Source organism: Herpailurus yagouaroundi, unplaced genomic scaffold, assembly GCF_014898765.1.
Source record: "Herpailurus yagouaroundi ecotype Mexico unplaced genomic scaffold, PumYag 28, whole genome shotgun sequence".
Lineage (NCBI taxonomy): Eukaryota > Metazoa > Chordata > Mammalia > Carnivora > Felidae > Herpailurus > Herpailurus yagouaroundi.
Window position 1 is genome coordinate 132,820,674 of NW_024412376.1, and position 25,782 is coordinate 132,846,455.

The window sequence follows — 25,782 nt, forward strand, 5'->3', positions numbered from 1 at the left end:
AACCTGTGAACCCTGACTTGCCAACAAAATATTATACTGTAGAAGATATTAATTTGTATAAGATTAATAGTCACACCTCATAATTTATGTGAACAAAGCAAGTACAAATGGTACAAAGCTGTACATTTTTTATTGGGTTTTGAGAAGGGCACTCATTTTACTTTCAAGTATATACAGTGGCAGAAACTTAGGCCAAGAAAGTACAACCAGACAGAATCTCTTAGGAAAATTTTCCAGGGGCTTTCAATCTTAATTATTTGAGCAATGTCTAGTTGCTATTATTTTAGCTACATTAAGGACTTATATTGTGTTGGACACCTTAGGAAGCACTTTACATACGTTATCTTATTTAACCTTACAATAGGTCACATATCTAGAAAATGGTAGAACTATAATAAATCAAGATTGCCTGATTCCAGGGGCACCTGGGTGGCTCAGTCGGTTAAGCATCCAACTTCAGCTCAGGTCATGATCTCATGGTTTGTGAGTTTGACTCCCGGGTCGGGCTCTGTGCTAACAGCTCAGAGCCTGGAGCCTGCAGCCTGCTTCAGATTCTGTGTCTCCCTCTGTCTGCCCCTCCCACACTCATGGTCTGTCTGTCTCTCTCTCTCCCAAAAATAAATAAACATTAAAAAAAAATTTTTTTTTAAGACTGCCTGATTCCAGAGATATGCTCTAATTACCAAGCTGTCCTGCCCTTACCAGGAAATATAATATTCTATACTGAGTCCTTTTCAGGGAAATCAACTGAAATGGTAAAGCGATGGCAAGAGATGAGAGTGGTTACATATATAGCTCCTGAGCTAAATGAAATTTCAGTCAACCTCTTGATACCAGTTGCATTCAGTAATTTCTTTTATTTTGAAAAAAAGGATCTCGACATGCACTATGAACCCACAGACACTGCTGCGATGGCTCGAACATCTAATCTGAATGAGGAACTTGGCCAGGTAAACTAAATTTCTTAGTGATGCGTTGAATTGGAAGTCAGATTTGTTGTCATTTCTGCCATAGGTGGCAACTTCATCTGAATCGACAGCTCCAAATGTCCCATTGCTTGAATGATCGGCATACGTACGTGTTAGCAGATAACTATTAATTTTCATTTGTAGTAAATGAATTTTTTAAAAACATTATGTAAAACATATTTTGCTCTCACCTGAAGTATTTCACTAAGGGATGTCCTTCAGTGTGTAATCTGGTTAGTAGTAAAGTGTTGGCTGTTTTTGAGTTATAAATTCTCACTATTAAAATTGCTCCTGGGGCGCCTGGGTGGCGCAGTCGGTTAAGCGTCCGACTTCAGCCAGGTCACGATCTCGCGGTCCGTGAGTTCGAGCCCCGCGTCAGGCTCTGGGCTGATGGCTCAGAGCCTGGAGCCTGTTTCCGATTCTGTGTCTCCCTCTCTCTCTGCCCCTCCCCCGTTCATGCTCTGTCTCTCTCTGTCCCAAAAATAAATAAAAACGTTGAAAAAAAAAATTGCTCGTAGCTTTTGACCAGAAAGGAAGAAAAATGGTTACCTCGATCAGTGATGTTATGTAAGTCCAAGTATGAAAGTAATCAAACAGGAATTTTGGACTTAAAATTGATACTATATTCACATATATGTGTATATTTGTAATCAATTTACACATACTAGCTGAGGAAAAATTCTTCTTCTTTTGCCATTTGCAAAGTCTTACTTTTTAAATAGCATTTAGGCCAGAATTATCCTTTTTCTTACCCATTCAGATGTTGTGTGAAGTTAATTGCACAAGCTATTCCCCCTTCTGTAGTTGTGTGTTATGTTGAGAAGTGCTGGTTTTAGTGCTCCATAAATGTTAAGTAGCAGGAGTGGTGTTTTCTAGTGGAAATTCAGACCATATCACGGCAGATTGCTACATGGCTACAGGGTTTTCTAACATCCTGATAGTCTTCACTGTTCATACATGAGATGATTCATTGCTAAAATACTTAAAGCAGTTGAACATATTACTTAATGTGCAGTTAATAGCATTCATTGTAGCCCTAAAATGTAACAAGATTGATAAAAAGAATTATTTAAGGGGTATTTTCCTCTTCTGTGAGAGAGTAGCATAAAAAGACTTCTGAAGGGGCTCCTTGGTGGCCCCGTCAATTAAGTGTCCAACTTCAACTCAGGTTATGATCTCGCAATTCGTGGGTTCAAGCCCCGCATTGGGCTCTGTGCTGACAGCTCAGAGCCTGGAACCTGCTTAGGATTCTGTGTCTCCCTCCCCCCCCACCCCGTCCCACCCCTGCTTGTGCTGTCTGTCTCTCTGTCTCTCAAAAATGAATAAACGTTAAAAAAATCTTTTTAAAGACTTCTGAAATTTTAATGAGAAATTTTACACTTCTTTAGGTCAAATACATATTTTCTGATAAGACAGGCACTCTGACCTGCAATGTGATGCAGTTTAAGAAGTGTACCATAGCTGGAGTTGCATATGGGTGAGTTTTTTCCCCCTAATTAGAGTATGAATATATACATTTAATTACTGCTAATAGTTTGATACATTTTGAGAGTTCTCATCAGGGGAAATTTTTTTAATTGAAAGTCCCTATTTTGACGCCAGCAGCCATGTATGTTTTGTGGGTTGCAGTCTGGATTTGTTTGTCTTTTGGAATTACCTGGGGGGGGGGGATTTCTGCCCAGTAGTATATCCATATTTAGAGTTGCTGAAGGTCACTGTCTGGCTCCTGTCACGGGGTACAAACACAGTTCCCTCTGCACTGCCATAAAGTTAGAGTACAATGTTGTAAGAACATGCAAAGTGTCCTTGGGCAGTTTCCAAGTTAAAATATTGTTGTTTCCCTGATAGTTATCCCTGTGATTTTTTTTTTTTTTTCCTTTTACCACCTCTCCTCTTTGCAGTCACAGAGCAGTCTAAATTTCTGATGATGGGAAGGAGGTAGGGACACGAAACTCTTAAATCCAGGGCGTGATGAATGCCATCAGAAATATTTATCAGGCTCACGATGTTCTTTTGAATGTGTTTGTTTAGAACCCATTTTTTTTCTTTCTTCGAGTTATGTTTGCCTAAACCATTCAAAAGCCTTTTGAAATACTTTATAGGGTAATGTGAGAAAATTAATTTGTACATTTCCTAAAAGGACATGATCAAAAGTTGAAACACTCTCATTGTCTGGAATGACCTTGACCATGACCTATTATCAGATTTTCCAACTGTCTTTATCCACAAGTGAGACTGGGAAATACTGATCTCTTTACCATTCAGGCAAGGGCACTTGCACTTGGGTTTTCTGGCTTGTACCCACTCTTCCCCATTCACACTCTGTCTCCAAGCAGTAAGCTAGTATAAAAATTATGGATGAATTTTGAAAATGCCATAGTTAAAATTATAAATAAATAGCCATTTGTTAAAAATTCTAAAAACAAATGGTGACTCCTGTACAAGGGTCTACAAAGAGAAGTAGATGAAGGCAGATATTCTTTGGGTTCGCAGAGACAGTGACTAAAAATGGCTTCAAACTATGTGTGTAATTGAAGCTGAAAAGACATTTGATTGAGTGGCTTTTTCACACTTGCGGAGACAGGATGTTAATTTAAGAAGCGTGCTCACTGTTTCCAGGGCTGGATGCCACTTTGCATCTTTCCTCTTTATCCAGAGCTCCCCCAGTTCCCCTAGAAAAGGCTCTCCTTACTCCTCCCCACCAATTGCTACCGGCCTTGTAATTTAGTTAGTTGCCATTTTGGAGGAGACAGAGCCACGTTTTGTGACGTCATGTGTATTTGACCCACAGTTACCCCAGGCAAGAAAGGAAAGGCCTATTGTGATTCTACAGGATTCTACAGTTTGTTGAATTATACTTGCTGACAGATTTGTGGAGATTGTTTTTACAAAAATTCTGCATTCATAAATGAATTTATTTTTAGAGTGGTCTGTTTGATAATTGACATCCTTTTTTTATTTTGCCGGTTTCCAGTACAATAAGCAAGTTCTTCAAATTAGTAATTATTGATTATGAACTTAGGAGAACAGAAAGCTAGAATGAGGTCTAGCCTCTCTCCTTCATTTTATCAAGTGTTTTCTTATTCTTGAAACAAGTCCTTCAACACTTCCAGGCAGGAGTTCTAAATAGCAGGGTTCTCCTGGATCCATTGATGATAATCAGCATTAACCACTGTTATATGACCCTGTAGGGTTGAGACTGGTAAATATTAAAGTAGTATTAAGGGTTGGGGCGCCTGCGTGGCTCAGTCAGTTAAACATCCAACTCTCCATTTCAGCTCAGGGTATGACCTCATGGTTTGTGAGTTCAAGCCCCACATAGGTCTCTGTGCTGTCAGCTGTTTGGGATTCTCTGTCTCCCTGTCACTTCCCTGCTTGTGCGCTCACGCTCTCTGTCTCTCAAAAATAAATAAATAAACTTAAAGAGTTAAGAACTGTCAAAATTTAGATTAAGCTTCCAGTAAGACAAATTCTTCTTGGGAAAATAACATCTCTTAATACTGAGGTGCAGCCGTAAGGCATGACCCCTAGTCCTAGCTTTGTAACTGACTCACCATGTAACTATCAATAATTCTTTTCAAATGTTCTAAATTCCTTACAATGAGGATAGTGAGATACGGTATCTCTACAGTTTTTTTCCAGATATAAAATTCTGGATATAAAAATCAAAAAAGTGTGTTTAGAAATTAAAAAAAAAAAAAAAACAGGTGTTTCTTTGTTTGCAAAATTTAACTACATAAACAGACATACATCTCTTTCCTGGGTGATATATCATGTTTCTGAGAATCCCAGAAGCCTTGCTGAGTGAAGCTAGTTGTTAAACTGCTTCCAATAATTATGTTGTATTGGGTATGTGCTTTTAGGATCCTTAGCCCTGATAGCGCTTCATCAGCATCCCCTCCCCCAAATATCCTGATGGACATTTGGAATGTCAACATTGTAGAGTTGTTCATATATGAAGTTGTTGATCCGGGAGGCTTCAGATACTTAGGTGTTTACAGTAGGAGGCACACCACTGTTCCTTAATTCCACCAAACTCAGCAAGAAAAGTAATTACTGTCAACCATCTTCCTATGAGAATTTCCTCAGGCACTCTCGGGTCATCAGAACCCAGATGGGGAAATAACATGGTTTTGCAATCCCATTTGCACTATAGCAGTGTTAACACTTGTTTAATATGGGGAACTATTATGTACATGCACTTTCAACTCCAGCAGAAGAAAGGATGGTATTTATCCCCCCAGGATGTGGCAAAGCAAAGAACACCACACATTTTCACAGACTAACAAATGCCTTTGGGGTCACAATTTCAGAACTGATCCTCCTTCAGCATTTTTAAGAAGTAAAACAAACCCTAGTTTTACCCTAGGTAAGGAGTTCTGTTGGCTTTTATGAGTTTAAAGGATAAGACTTGAAGTATAATTTTTTCCTAGCATTCCTTAGATTTGTGAAAAGATTTTTAACACTGAAAGCAGTGCTTCAGAATTTAGTCTTGGTAAGTTTTCTCTCATTTGCCATAACCACTGCCCCAAATTGGATTTATGGTGGGCTACGAAATAAAGATTTGTACATGCTTAGCAATGATTATTTTATAGCGATCCACTTTGTCAGATTGCCACTGTGCTTAAACTTATTAGATTGTTTCATTAGATCTTTCTTTGATTAAATGTAAAATGATGTCATTTGTAAATTTAACTTACTACAAACTAGAAATTCTACTGTTAAACATTTGTTAAAGTGTCATTTCCACAAATTCCTTCCTGTAGAGAATGAGTCAGTTTTATCATAGTAACTTAAATACCATGAATGGCTAAAGAGGCTTCTATGTTCAGTGTCTAGGACTCTCTATACGGTGAATATTATCGGCATATATAATACAGTCCTAAGTATAATCCTTTGTTGATAATTTAGACCTTACTATTAGATTAAGCTGATAAGCTGGGCAAGGCTTAACATAGTACAGTCTCTAAAGTTAAAAAAAAAATTTCTAGTACAGAAACTAAACTGATTTTTGTTGACTTCGCCATTTAATCAGTGTTAAAAACATTTCATTGACATTTTCCCTTTAAGTAAATAATGAATTTTCTAAAAAACAATCTTTATGGAGGGACGCCTGGGTGGCTCAGTCAGTTAAGTGTCTCACTTCAGCTCAGGTCATGATCTCATTGTTCATGAGTTCAGGCCCCACAGCTTTCTGCTGTCAGATCCTCTGTCCTCCTCTCTTTGCCCCCCCTTCCCCCACCGCTCACGCTGTCCCTGTCTCTCTCTCAAAAATAAACATTAAAAATATTTTTTAAAAAGCAGTCTTTATATATTAATACAATATGTGAATAGCTTAACATGATGGTATTTTGTTTAGCAATATGTTTACTGAAAGGATCAGTACACTGAGAAGAGATTCACCACAAGAAATATCACAATTGTCATAAAACTTCCCCCCAAGGTCTAGATTATAACCAACAAATTTATCTTAGCACCCACCACGGTAAGAGCTGGGTAAACACCATTTGTTTGCTTATTTACGTACCTGAACAAATATTTTTATCTCCTTCTCTGTATGTGACGTTTTGTTAGATGATGGGGATGTAACAGCTTTTAATCTAATTAGTTTATGATCTAATTAGGGGTTAATGGATGTGAATTAAGTCATCAAACAAAAATAAAACACAGTACAGAGGTCCATTTGAGTCTGTGATGGGGATTTGATCAAATCAGGCAGGTCAGGGGCTGCTCTCTGAAAAAGTGATACTTGAGCTGAGATCTAAGATGGGTTTGGTTAAGTGAAGAGCTTACCAGGCAGATACAGCAGTGTTGACATGCACACACCAGCAAATGACCAGATAGCACATGCACCCCCGAGCTGCTGGAGCAGCAGCCGTGGGCACACTCATGCAGACAGGTTCAGTAGCAGGTGTGTGGTTCTCCTACTGCTCATCTCATTTGAATAGTGCTCAGCTCAGCCTCAGCCAGGGCTGGACCAGAACCGGGGAGAGAGACCCTGAGCCTTCAGCTTTGCATCATTTAACCTGTATGACTTGAGAAGCAACGGCCTGTCTCCTGATGTGAGATCGGCCACTGCTGTCCAACACAAGCGCAACTTGGCAGAGCCTTGGCACGGTGTTTTTGCTTGGGTATCACTGGCCCTCCTCTGGTATAGTGTGGAGGGCTAGAGTCCAAGCTTTGAGGTTGATGAGAAGTGATTGCCTTAAGCGCTGGGCTTCAGCCAGTTTCCACAGAGTGTTTCTGGGAGTCCAGCCCACAAGAGGCTTGGGTAGCCCTTCCTCTCAAGCATCAACAAAAGTCCTTTGGTAAACCAGAGGAGAATAGAGAGAGAGAATAGAGAGTAGAATAGAGAGAGAATAGAGGGAATAGAGAATAGAGAGTAGAGGGGACTGCCTTTTATGACTATGCCTTGCATACTGCTCTGGAGGAGGTTTAATGCTTTGGAGGTGGAAGAGGTGCCTTGGAATGATGAGGCCCACATATGTCATAGCCAGTTGGGTAGAAAGGTAAAGAGAGTGGGATGGACACTGAGGGAGTGAAAGGACACCACAAGTTTTCAGTGAAATGTTACATTTGTCAAAAACAGTGACTTTACATTTGTACTCAACTCTGTATTTTTTTTAAGCCCTACCTAACAAATTTAATTTAAAGAAAAAATATGGAGTGGTCATATATCGTTAAAGAAATGAGAGATGAGAAAATCTGTTCTAGCTGCTGAGAGAATAGATCTTACCTTTTCCTACCACAAAAGAAGAAATGGTACCCATGTGACAGAGGTGTTAGCTAACACTGTGGTGGTAATCATTTTGCAGTATGTGAGTGTATCAAGTAATCATGTTGTATACCTTAAACTTGTACAGTGTTATACATCGATTATATCTCCATAAAGCTGAAAAAATTTAAACAATGAAAATAAAAATTTAATAAATCCGTGAAGAGAGGAAAGAAAATCTGCTCTGTCATGTAGTAAATGAACCACTTCTGACTAAATACATGACTGGCTGGTTGAAGTAAAAGCAATACATCAGTCAGACTTTTCCTGGTTCTCAAATGAGCTAACGGATGAAATTAAACTTATTGATGAATGTGTGTTCTGTTTGAGATAACAAATGGCTTAATGAGTGAATTATGGTTTCAGTGACAAATTCTATCAGTTCATCTTTTAAAATGCAGTTCCATTTATTTATAGAAATGTAATATTTTACTGTAATATTATACCTGTTTAAAGACACATTACTTCATGGTGGTTAAATTTACTTCTCAAATGTACCTGGGAAATTTTATCAATAAGATCGTTTGTTCCTAGGGATTAGCATGTTTGTTTCATTAAAATACTTTATTCTGATTATACAACATGTAATTAATTTTCCATTGGTTTTAGCATGTATTTAAACCTCTAGGTTGAAATATTTCTTTTTGAATATTCTGTGAATAAAATGAGTAAATTCCATGGTCAAGAGGCAATTTGGCTTTCCTGTTATAGAATAATTTTGTAAACCTGCTCAGTTACCATAAATCATCATGTTCTAATTCTATGCTAACTGCCATTCTTTCAAAATCAACTAAAAGTTCATTTTCTTAACTTTTTCAAGATCCATCTTTCAGTACTTCCTTTATTCATGCTTTTATGTTTTGAGCCTTTCTGTGATTATTTTTTCCTCTCTTTCTGCCCCTCCTCTTGCTTTCTGAAGCCATGTCCCTGAACCTGAGGATTATGGCTGCTCTCCTGATGAATGGTAAGCTGCATGGACCTTTCTGTCTCATTGATTCCTTTAAGAGATTTGCATTTTGTTGTTTTGATAAACACATTTCACTACTTTCGGGGGGAAAAGCATTATCAATAAAATAGGGTAACAATGCTGTAAAGTATGTATTTCTTAAAATCCATCAAATATCCTTGACTTCCTATTGTGTAACCTTTAGTCATGTTACAAACATTTAATTTAATGGTTAGGCCTGCTAGAGTTCTGCATTATGTATCTGTAATAAAGTCTGTAATGATCAACTTTGGGTCCCTGGGCTGTGACCTAGCTGATTTCAGTTGGAACTCAAGAAGTTTGATGTTTTTTAGCGCAGCACTGCCACCTTCTGCTGCTATTTACGTACTCTACAGAGCCACAAAAAAGATGCTATTGAAACCTACCTAAGAAGTGGAAATGCTCTTCACATCTTTTCATTCGTTTGCTAAATCTAAATGAATATGGGCTAGAAAAGGAATATTTTTAAAATTAAATGTCTGGGACAAATGTTGGAAGACTAATGCTACCAAGGACTAAAGTTAACTGGAATCTAATTAATTTTAGAATTAATTAAAGATGGCATTTTATAGTTTTAATTTCTGGATTTTTGTGTTCCCTTAAACCACCCCCCCCCACATGGATTTACATTTTCATTTACAACAGTATAAATTTATTTTGCCGTTTCTATAATTCATCATGATTTAGTGGCCAATGAAACTTCAGAAAACAGGTTCTTTTAGTGCTGGTAACTATAGAAAACATTATGGTTTTATAAGTGGTTATATTTTTATTTTCAGGTTATACGTGCGTTTTATGATTTAGCCACATTTCCAATATGCATGGAAGTCCAATAACATTATTTAATCTTTTTCAACTTGAATTTTATTGCAATAAAGTGGAGATTTGGTAACAATTTGCAGTAAACCCCATACCTATAATACTGATAGAGACAGCTGTTTGGTTCATGTGATAATTGATGAGTCATCACATCTAAGCTCATTGCTTGGAGCGTCTTCCAATTTCAACACCTACACACAACTGAATAATTTTTACCATTTTTAAAAATATTCCAAGGCTTCTTACTTTTGGTAGATAATTCAACTTTAATGCTGTAGATATTCCCTTTTGTTGAATCCTTCGAGAATGTAGTAAAATTTTGACCATCTTTTTATTTGTTGTTTTTCCGTAACATTAATATAATTCTATTAATACTGTTCACTAGTGTAGAATCAATACACATTTTTCTAAGAAAGCTCATTTCTTCTTTTTTTTTTAATGTTTATTTATTTTTGACAGAGACAGAGCATGAGCAGGATAGAGGCAGAGAGAGAGAGAGAGAGAGAGAGAGACAGAATTCAAAGCAGGCTCCAGGCTCTGAGCTGTTGGCACAGAGCCTGACGTGGGGCTTGAACCCACGAACCATGAGATCTGACCTAAGCCAAAGTCGGACGTTTAACCAACTGAGCCACCCAAGCGCCCCAGAAAGCTCATTTATTCTTAAGAGAAGGAAATTACCATTACCATGTTTTCATTAAGATTGAATGGAAATGTTAAAAATTGTTATTTATTTACTCAGGTCATTTAAAATATCCTACTTTCAATAGAAGTTGTTTTATTACTTTTATCACTATTGGAAAGAGAAGATGGCATATTATCTAGTTAACTTCTTTTTGTAAAACACCCTTTTGGAAAATGTGATATTTGATACTCTAAACTAGATAACCCTAAGAAATGCCAGATTTTGCATAAATTGTATGATTCCACTTAAATATTAGTCTTTTAAAAAATAACCATAGGGAAGGCATTTATCACCTTGATAATAAGGTGAGCTTTATTTTAAATATATGCTTAGATTCCCCATCCATCAGGTAGTTACCTGTAGACCTGCAAAGATGAAAGAATAGACGGTACTTGAGTCTCTGTTCTGTCCCGGCTTTCTGCAGTGGTCAAGGATGCAGACGTTGGATTCTGACCACCCAAGTTCACATCGTGATCCTACCAGTGCCCTTGAAAAAGTCACCTAATCTCTCTGCCGCCGGTCCTCATCTGGCAGAATTTGAACATCATAGGGAGGTTGTGAATATTGAGTGAGTTCTGTTTTTAAAGTGCTTAGAATAGGGGCGCCTGGGTGGCGCAGTGGGTTAAGCGTCCGACTTCAGCCAGGTCACGATCTCGGGGTCCGTGAGTTTGAGCCCCGCGTCGGGCTCTGGGCTGATGGCTCAGAGCCTGGAGCCTGTTTCCGATTCTGTGTCTCCCTCTCTCTCTGCCCCTCGCCCGTTCATGCTCTGTCTCTCTCTGTCCCAAAAATAAATAAACGTTGAAAAAAAATTAAAAAAAAAATAAAATAAAGTGCTTAGAATAGAGTCTGGACATAGTATACTCACAGAGACTGTTAGCTCTGATGTCTCTCATTCAGTCCTGATGACACATTTGAAGAGTTGTGATTGACGTGACCATATTAGAATTGGTGAAATTTAGGCAAAGTAACTTGCCCCAAAGTACACAACCAGGAAATGTGGAAGCCACAGTTAAAACCTCACCCAGCCTGGTTAGACAATAGGTGCTGGTCACGTTATGTCCTATAGAACTTAAAGAATTTTAAAAACATACGCTTTTAGAGCACAAAATATCCTTACCATTTCAGGCTTTTTTTTTCTTTCTTGTTAAGGTGGCAAGAGCAGGTACAATTTAACTGTTTTGTGAAAAGTTAGCACAGGGAGCAAAATTTTGCACATTCCTAAGTGTGGAATCTCCCCAACCTCATCCACTTGATTTTATGTTGCCAATAATACCAAGATCAAAAGTGTGATCCTGAAAAAGAAAAAAAAAAAAATGTAATCCTGGTTGAATCTTATGCTCCAGGCATCTGACCACATCTTCATGATGCTGGTCTTCAAGGATAAACTAGAGAGTGTAGATGAGTATATAAACCCAAAATCAAAGTTCATTCCTGTCTGTCAACAGCTTCACATTTCAATGTGAAGTTCATTGAATTCCATATATAAAACCTGTAGCCAGTATATATTTTACTGCCCTCCTTGAACCATATTCACCACAAAATGTCAAGTTTAAAAAACACATAATATTTAACACTTAAATGTATGTAGATGATTGTACATTTAATGGAATTTGAAGGCAAACCTATAATACTCTCTTGAGAGTATCTTCAAACACATTCCCTTGACATTAAAGATAATGGATGACAGGTGTAGCTTCACTGACTTAAATATATTAGTGTAAATAGTTTACAGAGATAAGATCATTTCCCAACCAGTAGCCACTTCAAAGTTGGTATGGTTTTTTTTGTTACTGCCAAGTATCGTAAGCTAACATATAACCTTACAGAGTAATTCTTTTCTACTAAAAATCTACCAATGGAAAAAAAGTTCTGCTTATTCTATTCATGTAGTCCTAAGATATGATTATTTTTCAAACTGTATATTTCCATAGCCATTTTTTTCTTTTCCTAATGTTCACTGTGGAAAATTTCAAACATAAACAAAAGTAGACAGGTTACGCATTCACTCACTTCAATAATAACGTACTCAAGACCAATTTCATCTTTACTTTCCCTCACCATTATTTTGAACCAAATCCCAGATAACATATTTGTTTTCCTTAACTATTTAATATAGATCCCACACTATTCTGGTATATTTTTAAGTTAATGCTAATGAAGATGATTCTCCAGAAGGATTCCCTTATTGTATTTTGTGCTTAGTCATTTCACTGTGGTTATTAGTGTTATCATAATATCAGTAGATAGTACTATTTTCTGGTCTTATTTTCTCATTTTCTTCTGATATATAATTATGTATGGAATGAGTGGCATTTATTTTTCCTGCTGCAGCAGCTAGACTCATGAAAACATTCTTCCCGGTATGACTGTATAATAATGAGATCTAACACATCCAAATTAGTGTTAGTCTTGAAAGTAGTTACGTTGACAGGTAATTTATTTATTCCAATGATGCAGCCGTTTCACAGAATGTTTTTGGAACTCCTCCTTTGTAATTGCCTTCAAAAACATTTTGAGCCATATGGAAAAGTAGGTCTTACTACTTTGGTTAAAACCAATGTCCAACAAATGTATTATCGAATTCTATCACTTATTCATATTCTTGGACTTGACTGGACACGACTCTGAATAACAAAGTCCTTTTTTTTTTAAGTATTAAATTTATTGTCAAATTGGTTTCCATACAACACCCAGTGCTCATCCCAACAGGTACCCTCCTTAATGCCCATCACCCACTTTCCGCTCCCTCCCACCCCCATCAACCCTCAGTTTATTCTCAGTTTTTAAGAGTCTCTTATGGTTTGGCTCCCTCCCTCCCTAACTTTTTTTTTCCTTCCCCTTCCCCATGGTCTTCTGTTAAGTTTCTCAGATCCACATAAGAGTGAAAACATACGGTATCTGTCATTCTCTGTATGACTTATTCCACTTAGCATAACACTCTCCAGTTCTATCCACGTTGCTACAAAAGGCCATATTTCATTCTTTCTCATTGCCAAGTAGTATTCCATTGTGTATATAAACCACAATTTCTTTATCCATTCATCAGTTGATGGACATTTAGGCTCTTTCCATAATTTGGCTATTGTTGAAATTGCTGCTATAAACTTTAGGGTACAAGTGCCCCTATGCATCAGCACTCCTGTATCCCTTGGGTAAATTCCTAGCAGTGCTGTTGCTGGGTCATAGGGTAGATCTATTTTTAATTTTTTGAGGAACCTCCACACTGTTTTCCAGAGTGGCTGCACCAGTTTGCATTCCCACCAACAGTGCAAGAGGGTTCCCGTTTCTCCACATCCTCGCCAGCATCTATAGTCTCCTGATTTGTTCATTTTAGCCACTCTGACTGGAGTGAGGTGGTATCTGGGTGCGGTTTTGATTTGTATTTCCCTGATGAGGAGTGATGTTGAGTATCTTTTCATGTGCCTGTTGGCCATCTGGATGTCTTCTTTAGAGAAGTGTCTATTCGTGTTTTCTGCCCATTTCTTCACTGGATTATTTGTTTTTCAGGTGTGGAGTGTGATGAGTTCCTTATAGATTTTGGATACTAGACCTTTGCTTGCTATGTCATTTGCAAATATCTTTTCCCATTCTGTTGGTTGCCTTTTAGTTTTGTTGATTGTTTCCTTTGCAGTGCAGAAGGTTTTTATCTTCATGAGGTCCCAATAACAAAGTCCTTTCTAAAAATTAAATCTCCTTTTAAGCGATTTTAATTTGCAACCGATAGCATCATTTAAAAGTAGGAGGTACAGAAGTCTAGGTGGCTCAGTCCCTTGAGCTTCTGACTCTTGATTTTAGCTCGAGTCATGATCCCAGGATAATAGGATCGAGCCCTACATCAGACTCCACATTCAGCATGGAGCCTGCTTAAGATTCTCTCTCTCTCCCTCTGCCCCTTCTCCCCTGCCCATGCACACAATCTCTCTATATATAATAAAATAAGAAACTTAAAAGCCAGAGGCGCAGATCCTTTCAAAAACTGGTGCTTTATAGTCACACTACCTTTGTCTTCCTGTGTGTGCACATGTGTATTATATGTATGTGCATAATGTATACATTTAGTGTAGGCTGTGGCTGATGTGGATTTTATTCTTGTTTTTAATTTTTAATTTAAATTTTATTTTTTAAAGTTCATAATGCAATGACAAGTTGCAAATTCAAATGGTATAAGGGGGAAGATTTTCCTCCTTTCTCTCTCTTTGAGCCCTTTATTTCCCCTCCTGGAGGCAGGCAGTGCAATCAGTTTCAGGTGTATCCTTCCAGATCTGTTCTACATATATACATGCACGTATTTTTTTCTCATGTATTTACAGAAAGCAAAGCATACTATGCGCCCTGTTTTGTACCAGCTTTTCTTTTGACAGTGCATCTTTTTGGTTGGTCCAAGATCAAATGAAGAGCTTCCTGGTTTTTGTATAGTATTCATTATGTGGATGTACCACAATTCTTTAAAGCAACATCTTTCTTAGTACTTGAGTTATTTCTAATCTTTTGCTATTAAAAAAATGTGCTGCGAAGAATGAATTTGTACGTACATTTTGCACTAGGTAGATAGCTAGTGTAAATTCCTAGAACTGAAATTACTGGATCAAAGGATACATGCATTTTAATTTTGGTAGAAATTACCCAATTGTCCTTTTGAGAAGTTATGTCAATTTTCATTCTCACCAGTGGTATGATTTATCTTTTTCCATAATCACAACAGCACAGAATTGTCAAACTTTATTTCTGCCAAATTGATAAATTTAAATTTCATTTCTCTTATTTTCAGGTAAACCGGAGCTTGTTTTTAAAGCGCTCATATTTCCTCATCTGCTCATTGTTCTGCCATATTGTTGATCTCTGTCATATTGGTTTCTGGGAGTTCTTTCTATTTTACAGAAACTGACCTTCATTATATGACTTGGAAACAGTTTTTCACTTGGCTTTTGATTTTTGCTTGCAGTGGTTTTTGCTATGCAGAAACATTTAATTTTATGCAGTCAGATTTATCTACTTGTTTTGTGAAGTACGCATGTGATACGTAGGCATTTCCCACTCCTAAGTTATTTTAAAAATTTTCCCCTATCTTTAGTATCTTTATTAAATTGTTCATCCATCTGGGGTTTATTTGGTTTAAGGTGAAAAGTATGGCTCCACCTGTGTTTTTCCTTTATTTCTAATGACCTTAGAAAACATTGTAATGAGTGTTGAACTTTAAAAAAATGTCATAGTCCATAATGTCATATATGAAAATAAGTAGTACTGACTGAAGCCATATACATTCTGAATTTTCTGTTAATTTTTATTGCTCTGGGGGATCTTCATTTTTGTATACTCAGGGAATAGTTATTTACAATGTATCCTAGTTTTTAAAGAAGCCTTCAGGAAGCTACCATTTATGTGGCATTGTGGGCCACCTGCTTCTATTCTCCTTACCTTAATGTTACACTCCCTATCTTATTCCTTCCTGCAAAACACCATAATTTGTCTCCTTGTGTGCCTCATGCCACTTGAAAATTTCTGTGGAAAAATCTAACAAAATGTTGACTTGACATTTGTATTTGTGAGCGGTTTGCTGATTCATACAATTTTGTCAACTGAGTTTAAATTCTCACTTTTGAGGCAGTTGGTTCTTATTTTGAAATGACATGACCCTTCTAATTTTATGTTTACTTTTACTAAAAGTGAATGTTTTGTAAGATTTCAGAGAGGAGTAGTGAGAGCTCCATGCCTGAGTTATCCAACCCAGGCTATGTGGATTAGCAGATGATTTATTTGTAGTTTTTATGATCTTAGAAAAGAAGCCACTTCCTGGTTGAAGAGTTCTTATTTAGCATTATTCATGGTAGAAGAAGCTACATTGGTAAATGGAGGGTAGGATGTGTGCGTGTAAAGATTTCAATTGCACATCTAGAGTTATTTGTTATAAATACATTTGAAAGTTGTATCAATTATGGTAACTGTGATTTATGAGATTAAAGGGTTTCTGTTGAGATTAACAAGACATATCTTCAGATTTGTGAAAGCTTTTAGTCTGGAATCCTTTGGAAAGAAGATAGGCCTCCACATGCAAGATGTTACTATGATTATTCCTTGACATTTCAATTTATCTAACAAATAAGTAGGAATGTATAACTAACAACCATTAATGAATACATTTTAATAATAGGGAGACTTTATGGAGCCTCAGAAATAAACTCTTTTTAAGAAATGGTAGTATTTGGAGGAAAACTTATGTCAATTTTTTATGTTCCCATTGATAAATCATTTAAAAGTTACTGGATTTTTCCCTCTATCTTTAAAACTAGAGGAAAAGTAGTAATGTGTTTATTCTGTCTCCTAGGGATGTTTTGAGAATTCTAAACTACTACATGCTAATGAAGATGTACTGTATTATAATTTTCATAATTAATAGATCAAACTACTACATGTAAATGGAGCTGTATTTTATTATAAACGTTCTAACTTCCTCCTTTGGTTTATGGGAAAAATATATTTCATTGATACTGTGTATGTTTCATTATTTCAAATTCTTTTTTTCTTCAATGTCTCCTTCCTTTCAAACTGCTGGATTTAAAATATGAAACTCTTGCTATTTGGCATATTGGCATTGATAATATTCTGTAACCTGTAAAAATTGTGATTAAGAGCTTTCTGGGTTATAGCTATTTATTACTGGATACATATTTTTCCTTGGTGAATTCCAGAATTTTTTTTTATGCACAAAAGTTTAGATGTATATATTTTCACTGAACCATTGCAAAATGCACCCTTTAGGTTTGACATTCCCACTTAAATGCTGCTTGTTCTTTTAATCTCAACATCTTGATATTAAACCACATGGCCATGAGATTAATAATAGCTAGATTACAGATGCAATTTTGATTCCATTTATTTCATATGTAGTACATAAGTGTTTGCTCATCCAAAGATAGCCACACCGCAAAAAAATCCCATATATTTTTATGATTTGTTCTTCTTATATAGACACAGAACAAGTGATATATACATAAATATACCAGATATCTGTTAGTGACAGATGTTGATAAGATATATAAAAAGCTTATTGCTTATATTTTTATATTTCATATGATAATTCTATAATGTTAGCCACTACAAATAAAGATTTCTCATTGGCTAAAGTAAAGGAATCAATATTGTTTTTTATAAGAACTTGATTCTCAAACTCTAAAACCTGGAAAAAATTAACAGGAGTAGAAGAAATTAAATTCCAGGTATTTTAAAAGTTTTATTACTTTTTAAAAAAGTTTTTAAACTTCATGTGGCCACAGTATAATTTCACTCCAGAAAAATGAACTATAAAATACTATTTTTATTATACTGCAAAAGTCCATTACATTTTAGAATAATTGAAAATATTGTATGATTCAATTATGAAATCTTTGATATCTGGAAATGCAGACTATATTGAATCTATTAAGGGTTTGCATAATGATTTATTTAAAAAGTTGGTCACAAATAGAACAATGACTTGTATCAATGAACCAGTTTTGCTCCATTTATTTTCCCCTTCAGGCAGAGCTCACAGTTTGGAGACGAAAAAACATTTAGTGATTCATCATTGTTGGAAAACCTCCAAAATAATCATGTAAGCAACATAAAACCATTATCTTTTTGTTAATGAGTGAAAGCTAATGAGTATTTCTCTGGATTATCGTCTCTCTTTATATATTCTTTTTTTTCAGGATCATTTTTAATACTTACCAAAATCTATTGTTATTAAATCCTTTTACCTGGTCAACAGAAATTCATGGTTATTAGAAATTCAGTTTTAATAGTATTGTTCATCAATATTCTGTCTTTTCAAAATGTCTTGTATTAAATAATTATAGAACTCTGTATGAAACAACTCACTCTTCACCATTTCAGAATATCTGTAGAAATGCTAGAAATGAATTACCTGCTCAAAACAATAGGCCAGTGCCAACTCTGTACAGTAAGAGTACAGAGTACAGAGTAAGAGTACAGAGCTCTGTACAGTGCCAACTCTGTACCTGCTGCTCAGAGTGACTGCTCGACTTATGAAGTTATTGTCACTTATAAAAATTCTGTCAGATTAAATGATACGGCTTCCTGAAGTTGACACCCCAGAACTTCATCAGTACTGACTCATCACCCCAGCCCTCATCAGTACTGACTTCTAGAATATATCCTGTTTTCTTTCCTTCCTTCTCACTTTCACGACCCTCGTCCAGACTCCCAGCATTCCGCAGCCAGTCTCCTTGCTTCCATTTTTTTCCCCTCCAGTTCTTGCTGTGCATGGCAACTGGAATCATGGAACTGGAAGTCACTTCCATCACTTCTCTGTTCAAAACCGTTCTCTGGCTTCTTAACTCACAGCCATACACGGTCCGGCCCCTACCTAAATCACCAACCTTGCTTGAGCTGCTTTCTTTCCCCCAGCCCATACTGGCTTCTATTTTTTCAAACACACTTCATTCTTTCCTTCTTTAGGACCTTTTCAGTCATGTCTGATTCCTGCTTGATGCAAAACTCTTTGCTCAGTTCTTCATGAGGCCAAACGTCATCAGACTGGCCCAAATCACATTACATGATATTTGCACATTCTCTCCTTTATGGTCCTTTCACACTATAAATAAATATTTGTGTATTTATCTGTGTTCTTTCTTTCCCACAAGTTAAGCTTCATGCAGCAGGGACCATGTCTGTTTTGTCTACTGTACTAGCCTGAGAACAGATTTTTCAAATAATGTTATGATTTACCCTTCCAATCACTTCAGTTGTGCTTTCGTTTAGTTTGTTGTTTTTTGTTTTGTTTTGTTTTTTGACCAAGACCATAGGAGAATATTTTTTATTTCGTATTTCTTTTCATCGGGGGCCAAACAGGAAGATGTTTAATTTAAAAGATCTGACTTCTTGGGGCACCTGGGTGGCTCAGTCAGTTAAGCGTCTGACTTCGGTTCAGGTCATGATCTCACAGTCCATGAGTTCGAGCCCCACATCAGGCTCTGTGCTGACAGCTCAGAGCCTGGAGCCTGCTTCTGTATCTCCCTTTCTCTCTGCCTCTCCCCTGCTCATGATCTGTCTCTCTCTGTCTCAAAAATAAATAAAAACATTAAAAAAATTTTTTTTAATTAAAAAAAATAAAAGATCTGACTGCTTTTTTCCTATATGCTCTAAGTTCCTTGCAGAAAGGATCCGCTTTTATGTCTTCCTCAGGCTGTAAGAATCCATTGTACATAGTAATTGCTCAACCAAATCTTTGTATTTAGTAAAACATGTTTCAGATTAGGGTTGCAATTTGTAGAGAGAGGGAGGGCAAAGCTTTACAGAGAGGTATCCTGCCATCATCACTGCAACAAAGTGGTGGAACCCTAGTAAGATCAAATGCCAAAAGCTTAATCTAATCAAGATTTAGAACCAGGTAAATGAGCATTTTAGAATGTCTCTCATGTCTTCTAAGGGCAGGATTTGACTATATCTACCTTTTTCACTGTGCTGTTTTTATTTGGTACCACCAAGTTGTCTTATATAATTGTTTGAAAAATTAATGAAAGCATGTAGGAAGGAATGATTTTAAAAATACATTCATAGTAACTGTTGGCTTCTTAGTTGTCTATGCCCTCACACCTTCAATGCTTTACAGCTACAGTCTTAATAGGCATGAAGTAATATTGCTATCGTTAGTGTCAAAATGTTTAGGTGAAAAAGGCTGAATTATGTGTTTATTTCTTACAGCCAACTGCACCTATAATATGTGAATTTCTTACAATGATGGCTGTTTGTCACACAGCAGTGCCAGAGCGAGAAGGCGATAAGATTATTTATCAAGCAGCATCTCCAGGTACAAAAGAAGGAATTATAATATATTTTTTCAGTGGAAAATTGTTCTGAAATTTCAGGTTGTCTAGAAAAAAATCAGTTTAATTTGAAAATGAAATAACCAAGTTATGGGGTTTTTTTTATTAAAAAAATGTGTTTACTGGGGCGCCTGGGTGGCGCAGTCGGTTAAGCGTCCGACTTCAGCCAGGTCACGATCTCGCAGTCCGTGAGTTCGAGCCCCGCGTCGGGCTCTGGGCTGATGGCTCAGAGCCTGGAGCCTGTTTCCGATTCTGTGTCTCCCTCTCTCTCTGCCCCTTCCCTGTTCATGCTCTGTCTCTCTCTGTCCCAAAAATAAATAAACGTTGAAAAAAAAATTTAAAAAAAAATGTGTTTACTAATTAGAAAAACTTGGCTTTGAGAATTAAATATATAGGTTAAAATATGTAACTTCATATATGTAACTTTTGGTATATGACATAAATTGTGTGGAAATTTGAATAACAAAATTCACACAAGTAAAAAGTACTAAAAAGTACTCACATATAGTAAGTTCTCCCTTCTTTGAAATGACAAATTTGCTTTCCTCTTTTGGAAATGATAATCAAGGAGCTTGAGTATTTCTTTGGATGAAGAAAATTCACACATTTGAAAGGGATTCAATAAAATATGTATTAGCATGGTTATCAATATTTAATACTTCGGCTTAATTTTAAACCTGTTTTCAATGTAATTAGGCAGTCAGTTTGATGATTGCAAGACTTTAGGAAAGAAAGAATATATTTTAAAGAACTTCATTTTAAGTGTTTTAGCTGTATTCTAAACCAGCACCCATGACCTTGTAGAATGTACCAAATTCCTAAAAGGCATAAAAAAATTACATCTCATTTTGATTTAGTATGGTGATGAAAGTAATACATGATAAAATAAAACATCAATTTATTTATATCCATTTCTTTTTTTCCTTTGTCCAAGTTTCTCTTTTTTTTAGAGTTGGCACACAATGTTATATTAGTTTGAGGTGTTGACAGTGCATTTAGATCCATTTAAATTGAATCCTCAATTAGTATTTTTTTTTTTTACATTCAGTGTTTTAGGAGAAAAGCACAAATGCAAGACAATTTTGTGCATTTGTTTTGAGAAAGGTTTTCTAGAGAATATGTGTAACCAAAGGTACATTTAAATTTTCCTTCTTAGCTGTGTATGACTAACAGTAAAATATGTCTCCTGGTTCTATACATGTCTCAGATCCTTAAGATGATTCTACTCATTCCTTTGGCATTGTCATATAATTTTAAAAGAAATGGACTTCAATAACAGGGACCAGAATAAACAGAATTTTAATTCTTTTAAAATTAAACAGAAAATATATTACAATAATGTATTTCTGTTGTACTGGGGATAATTTTTCATCTCACCATGTATTTGCTTTCATTTGTTTTCCTAAAACAGATGAGGGAGCACTGGTCAGAGCAGCCAAACAACTGAATTTTGTTTTCACTGGAAGAACACCTGACTCAGTGATTATAGATTCTGTAAGTTATTTATTTTTAAGTCTCTTTTTCATCAAAGGAATGACATATGCATAACTTCAAAGATCAAATCATATCAAAGGATCATAATAAAATAGACATTCCTTACTCTAATCCCCTTCTTCAGAAGCAGCCATATCTCTTTCTTCAGGCATGTAAAAATCTCATATTTTCAAAAGCATATGGGATTAATGATATAGGTCTTGATTCTTCATTTTTAAACCTATCTACTGACTTTGTCTTCTGTTAGGTTAAATGAGGATTTATCTCTCTTGATTCACTATCCCTTCCTGATATTACTGTAGTTACATGACAGTTTTTAGTTAAACAGGTATTCAGACCCAATTTTTAAAATAGGCAAAACAGGGGCGCCTGGGTCGCGCAGTCGGTTAAGCGTCTGACTTCAGCCAGGTCACGATCTCGCGGTCCGTGAGTTCGAGCCCCGCGTCGGGCTCTGGGCTGATGGCTCAGAGCCTGGAGTCTGTTTCTGATTCTGTGTCTCCCTCTCTCTCTGCCCCTCGCCCGTTCATGCTCTGTCTCTCTCTGTCCCAAAAATAAATAAACGTTGAAAAAAAAAATTTTTTTTTAAATAAAAAAAATAAAATAAATAAATAAATAAATAAATAAAATAGGCAAAAGACTTGAACAAACATTTCACAAAAGAAGATATATGAATGGCCAGTGAGCACATTAAAAAAAAAAAATCATTAGTGAACAGTTAAATTCAAATTAAAATCACAGTGAGATGCTATATACCCACCAAAAAGGCTAAAATTAAAAACACTGGCAGCACCATATGTCAATGAGAATGTGGCACAAGTGGAGCATCCATATGTTAGTCGATATGTTAAACGGCACAAGACCTTTGGAAAAACCCTTAGAGTTTTCTAACACAGGTAAACCTGCACCTGACCCAGCAATGGTACTCACCACTCATAATGACCCAGGAGAAATGAAAGCATGTGTCCCCAGACATCTAATGGAATGTTCATGGCAGCTTTATTCAGAGTAGTCAAACGGTGGAAACAAACCAAACGTCCATCAACAGGAGAACAGGTAAACAAATTGTGACATACACATACAATGGAATATCCAAACAGTAAAAAGGAAGGAATTATTGATTCATCAACAACATGGGTAAATCTCAAAAACACTATGTTGAAGCAGAAGAGGCTAGACACAAAGGCATACATGCTCTCTAGTTTCATTTATATGCAGCTCGAGGGGCACCTGGGTGGCTCAGTTGGTTGAGCGTCCAACTCTTGATTTCAGCTCAGGTCATGATCCCAGAGTCCTGGGGTTGAGCCCCATGTCGGCCTCTGCACTGAGTGTGGAACCTGCTTAAGATTCTCCCTCTCTCTCCCTCTTCCTCTGCCCATCTCCCCTGCTCACACTCTCTCTCTCTAAATTTAAAAAAAAAAAAAAGACACACACACACACACACACATATATATATATATACAGCTCAAGATCAGCAAAAGTGATTGTGGGGATAGAATTCAGAACAGTGATTGCCTCAGAGTCAGGGAGGAAATGGATTGGAGGAGGGCACAGCAGTTTATGGGGTGATGGGAATGTCCTCTATCTCGATTGGGGTGGTTCCACAACTGTACCATTGTCAAATGACACAGTTTTCACTGACCTATATACTTAAAGTCTGCATACTTCATTGTATGTAAGTTGCATCTCATTAAAAAATCATCATTTAATGTTTGTTATTATGCCTGTACCAGTGTTCATAGTTGAACGTTATTCAGGAATTTTTTTCTCTTTTTGTTTTTCCTGTTATAAATTATTTCCTGAAAATAATTTTTCCTTTATTTCCTAAAGATAAGTCCCTTATCTTTTTTTCAATTGCCTTATTTATTTACTTATTTATTTAACCTATTAGTGATTGTTGCCATACCTTCTTGGTACACTCTTATCAGTACAGCCACACCATGTAATCTGTCAGTTGGCAGTTCTTACCTTGAGACCTCCCCATCCCTCTAGAAATTCATCATTCTTTTTGGTCTGTGCCAGTGTCGTCTAAGACCTGCTTCTACAACACTTGGGTTTTGTAGATTTTCTTTTGATTTTCTTCCATTTTGAACTATTTCCTATATCTCAGATCTTCTTCGTGAACTTCCTTGTTTTGATGGGATACATTTCTTGTTGGTTTCTTCAGGTTAAAAGTCATTCTCAAAGCAGAGGACATAGTAGTGATAGTCCTCCATAAGTCCAGCTCCTGACTCTCAGGATCTCAGATACACTAGTTGATGGGTCACCATTCTGTTCACAGTTGTCATCCTGGAATTGGCTTGTTGTCTTCCTGGGGACTTTCTTTCTTTTTTTTTTTTTTTCAAAATTTTTTAATGTTTTATTTTATTTTTGAGAGACAGAGCATGAGTGGGGGAGGGGCAGAGAGAGAGGGAGACACAGAATCTGAAACAGTCTCCAGGCTCCAAGCTGTCAGTGCAGAGCCTGATGCGGGGCTCGAGCCCACAATCGTGAGACCTGGGCCAATGTCGAATGTTCAACTGACTGAGCCACCCAGGCACCCCTTCCTGGATACTTTCTTTACCTCTATTCTGTGTTAGCCCTTTTTTTCCCTAAATCCTATGTCTTCCTTGCTCTTGGTTTACTCTTTTACTTTTGTGGAATACATTCTTTAGTGACTTTTTGGAAGAGATACATAGGGAATAATTTATTTATTTAGATAGTCTGAATAAATATAGAATTCCAGGATAGAAATTATTTTCCTTAGGAATTTTGACTGCTCCACTATATTTCCGGTTTCCAGTACACCTAACTGAGAAATCAGAAGCCATTACGATTCCACAGGTTTTATGGCTTGCCCCTGCCCACTCCCCCACATTCTAGAAGATTCCAGGAACTTCTCTCTTCCAAGAGTTGGGCTATTTCATAAAAGTGTACCCTACCGGGAGTATTTTTAACCCTTTGTCCTGAGCACTAGTGGACCCTTTTTTTACATTTGGAAAATTAAGTTCTGGAAAATTTTTCCATTTTCCTTCCCTCTTCCCAACCTACTTTCTCTTTTTAGAATTCTTGAAGTAATCTTTAACTTTTGTCTTCTGCTTTTCATGTCTTTGCCTTCTCTACTTTTTGAAACAGTTCATCAACTTTATCTTCTCAGCCTTCTACTCATTTTTTTTTATTTCTTCTATCATGTTTTTGGTTTCAAGAAGCTTTTTTGTTCTCTCGATATTTCTTTTTTAATAGTATCCTGTTCTTCTTTCATGAATATAATACATATATTACTTGTCTCAGAGGAATAATGACAGTTTTTTGAAATTTTCATCTAAAAAAATTTTACAAGCATTTAACAAAGCATTTAATTACAAAGCATTTACAAGCATTTAAACTACAGATTTTTCCGGAATATAAAATGGTCTCAAACTGTCACTGCAGTTGCTTTGTAGTGATTATAGTTTGGGGAGAAAATGTACTTCACCAAAAGCTAATCAACTTCTAAATGTTCTTTTCCTAAGTTTTCTCATTTTCTACTTAGGAGAAAAGAATGGCATTTAATTACCGTATCCCTTCATATGGAATGTATGGTAGACTCTACCAGGTCTTTGACACACATTGCAATATGCAGAATAATAAGGCCAGTTTCCTCCTATACTACCAAAGAGCAGTAGCCAGGGTATAAATATGAATCCTAAAAACATAAGAATTATTACAAACAGTCTCATTGTTTTAGACATTTTCTTCATGGTTCCCATTAAAAAGCATGTACTGGCTAATGCAGCAGGATTTCCAAGGGTATATAACACTGCAAAAAAAGTCTTATGCCACCAGAAAGGCACAGTTATCCAGTTCCAGTAATAGAACAGAAAATGCCACGTATGAATCATATGACAAAGCACTTCAGTCTGGTTTTGAAACTAAGTGAAGAGACATTCAGGCTGCTCAGGAGCCTCTTGTGCCCATCAGGAAACCCAACCCTGAAACTCTGCAGGTCAACTTGAAATTTGGTTTTGAATTCTTTTTCCTCGAAATTGCTTTTATCGGTTTGTTTTTGGTATCTCTGTTCCATGTTAGAGTCCTTAGATGTCTGTTAATCTTATGGTTCAGAATGAGGAATTTGAAAGCTGATGTGACGGTTCTGAGCCCACAGGGGTATTTGTCTACACTGAGCTTTACTCTAGGGTGGTCTGGGGGGATTTGTTTGGGAAGTCATAGTGTCTGTACCTGTAAGGCTTCTCTTGGGCTTATTGAATTCCCCAGAGAGTAAT

General features: G+C 36.6%; 1 protein-coding gene across 6 annotated transcripts in view; it reads left to right on the forward strand.

The window, feature by feature from the left end:
- ATP8A1 (ATPase phospholipid transporting 8A1) overlaps positions 1-25,782 on the forward strand; it is a 230,889-nt gene that overhangs the window by 81,212 nt on the left and 123,895 nt on the right. For 5 of the 6 annotated variants that reach the window (XM_040484736.1, XM_040484719.1, XM_040484727.1 and 2 more), the window contains 6 exons: positions 873-950; positions 2,357-2,445; positions 8,663-8,707; positions 17,745-17,817; positions 19,929-20,034; positions 21,462-21,544. In XM_040484736.1, the coding sequence (XP_040340670.1) occupies positions 873-950; positions 2,357-2,445; positions 8,663-8,707; positions 17,745-17,817; positions 19,929-20,034; positions 21,462-21,544 (474 nt within the window). The remainder of the gene's footprint in view (positions 1-872; positions 951-2,356; positions 2,446-8,662; positions 8,708-17,744; positions 17,818-19,928; positions 20,035-21,461; positions 21,545-25,782) is intronic. The other variant, XM_040484746.1, reaches the window with a different exon arrangement.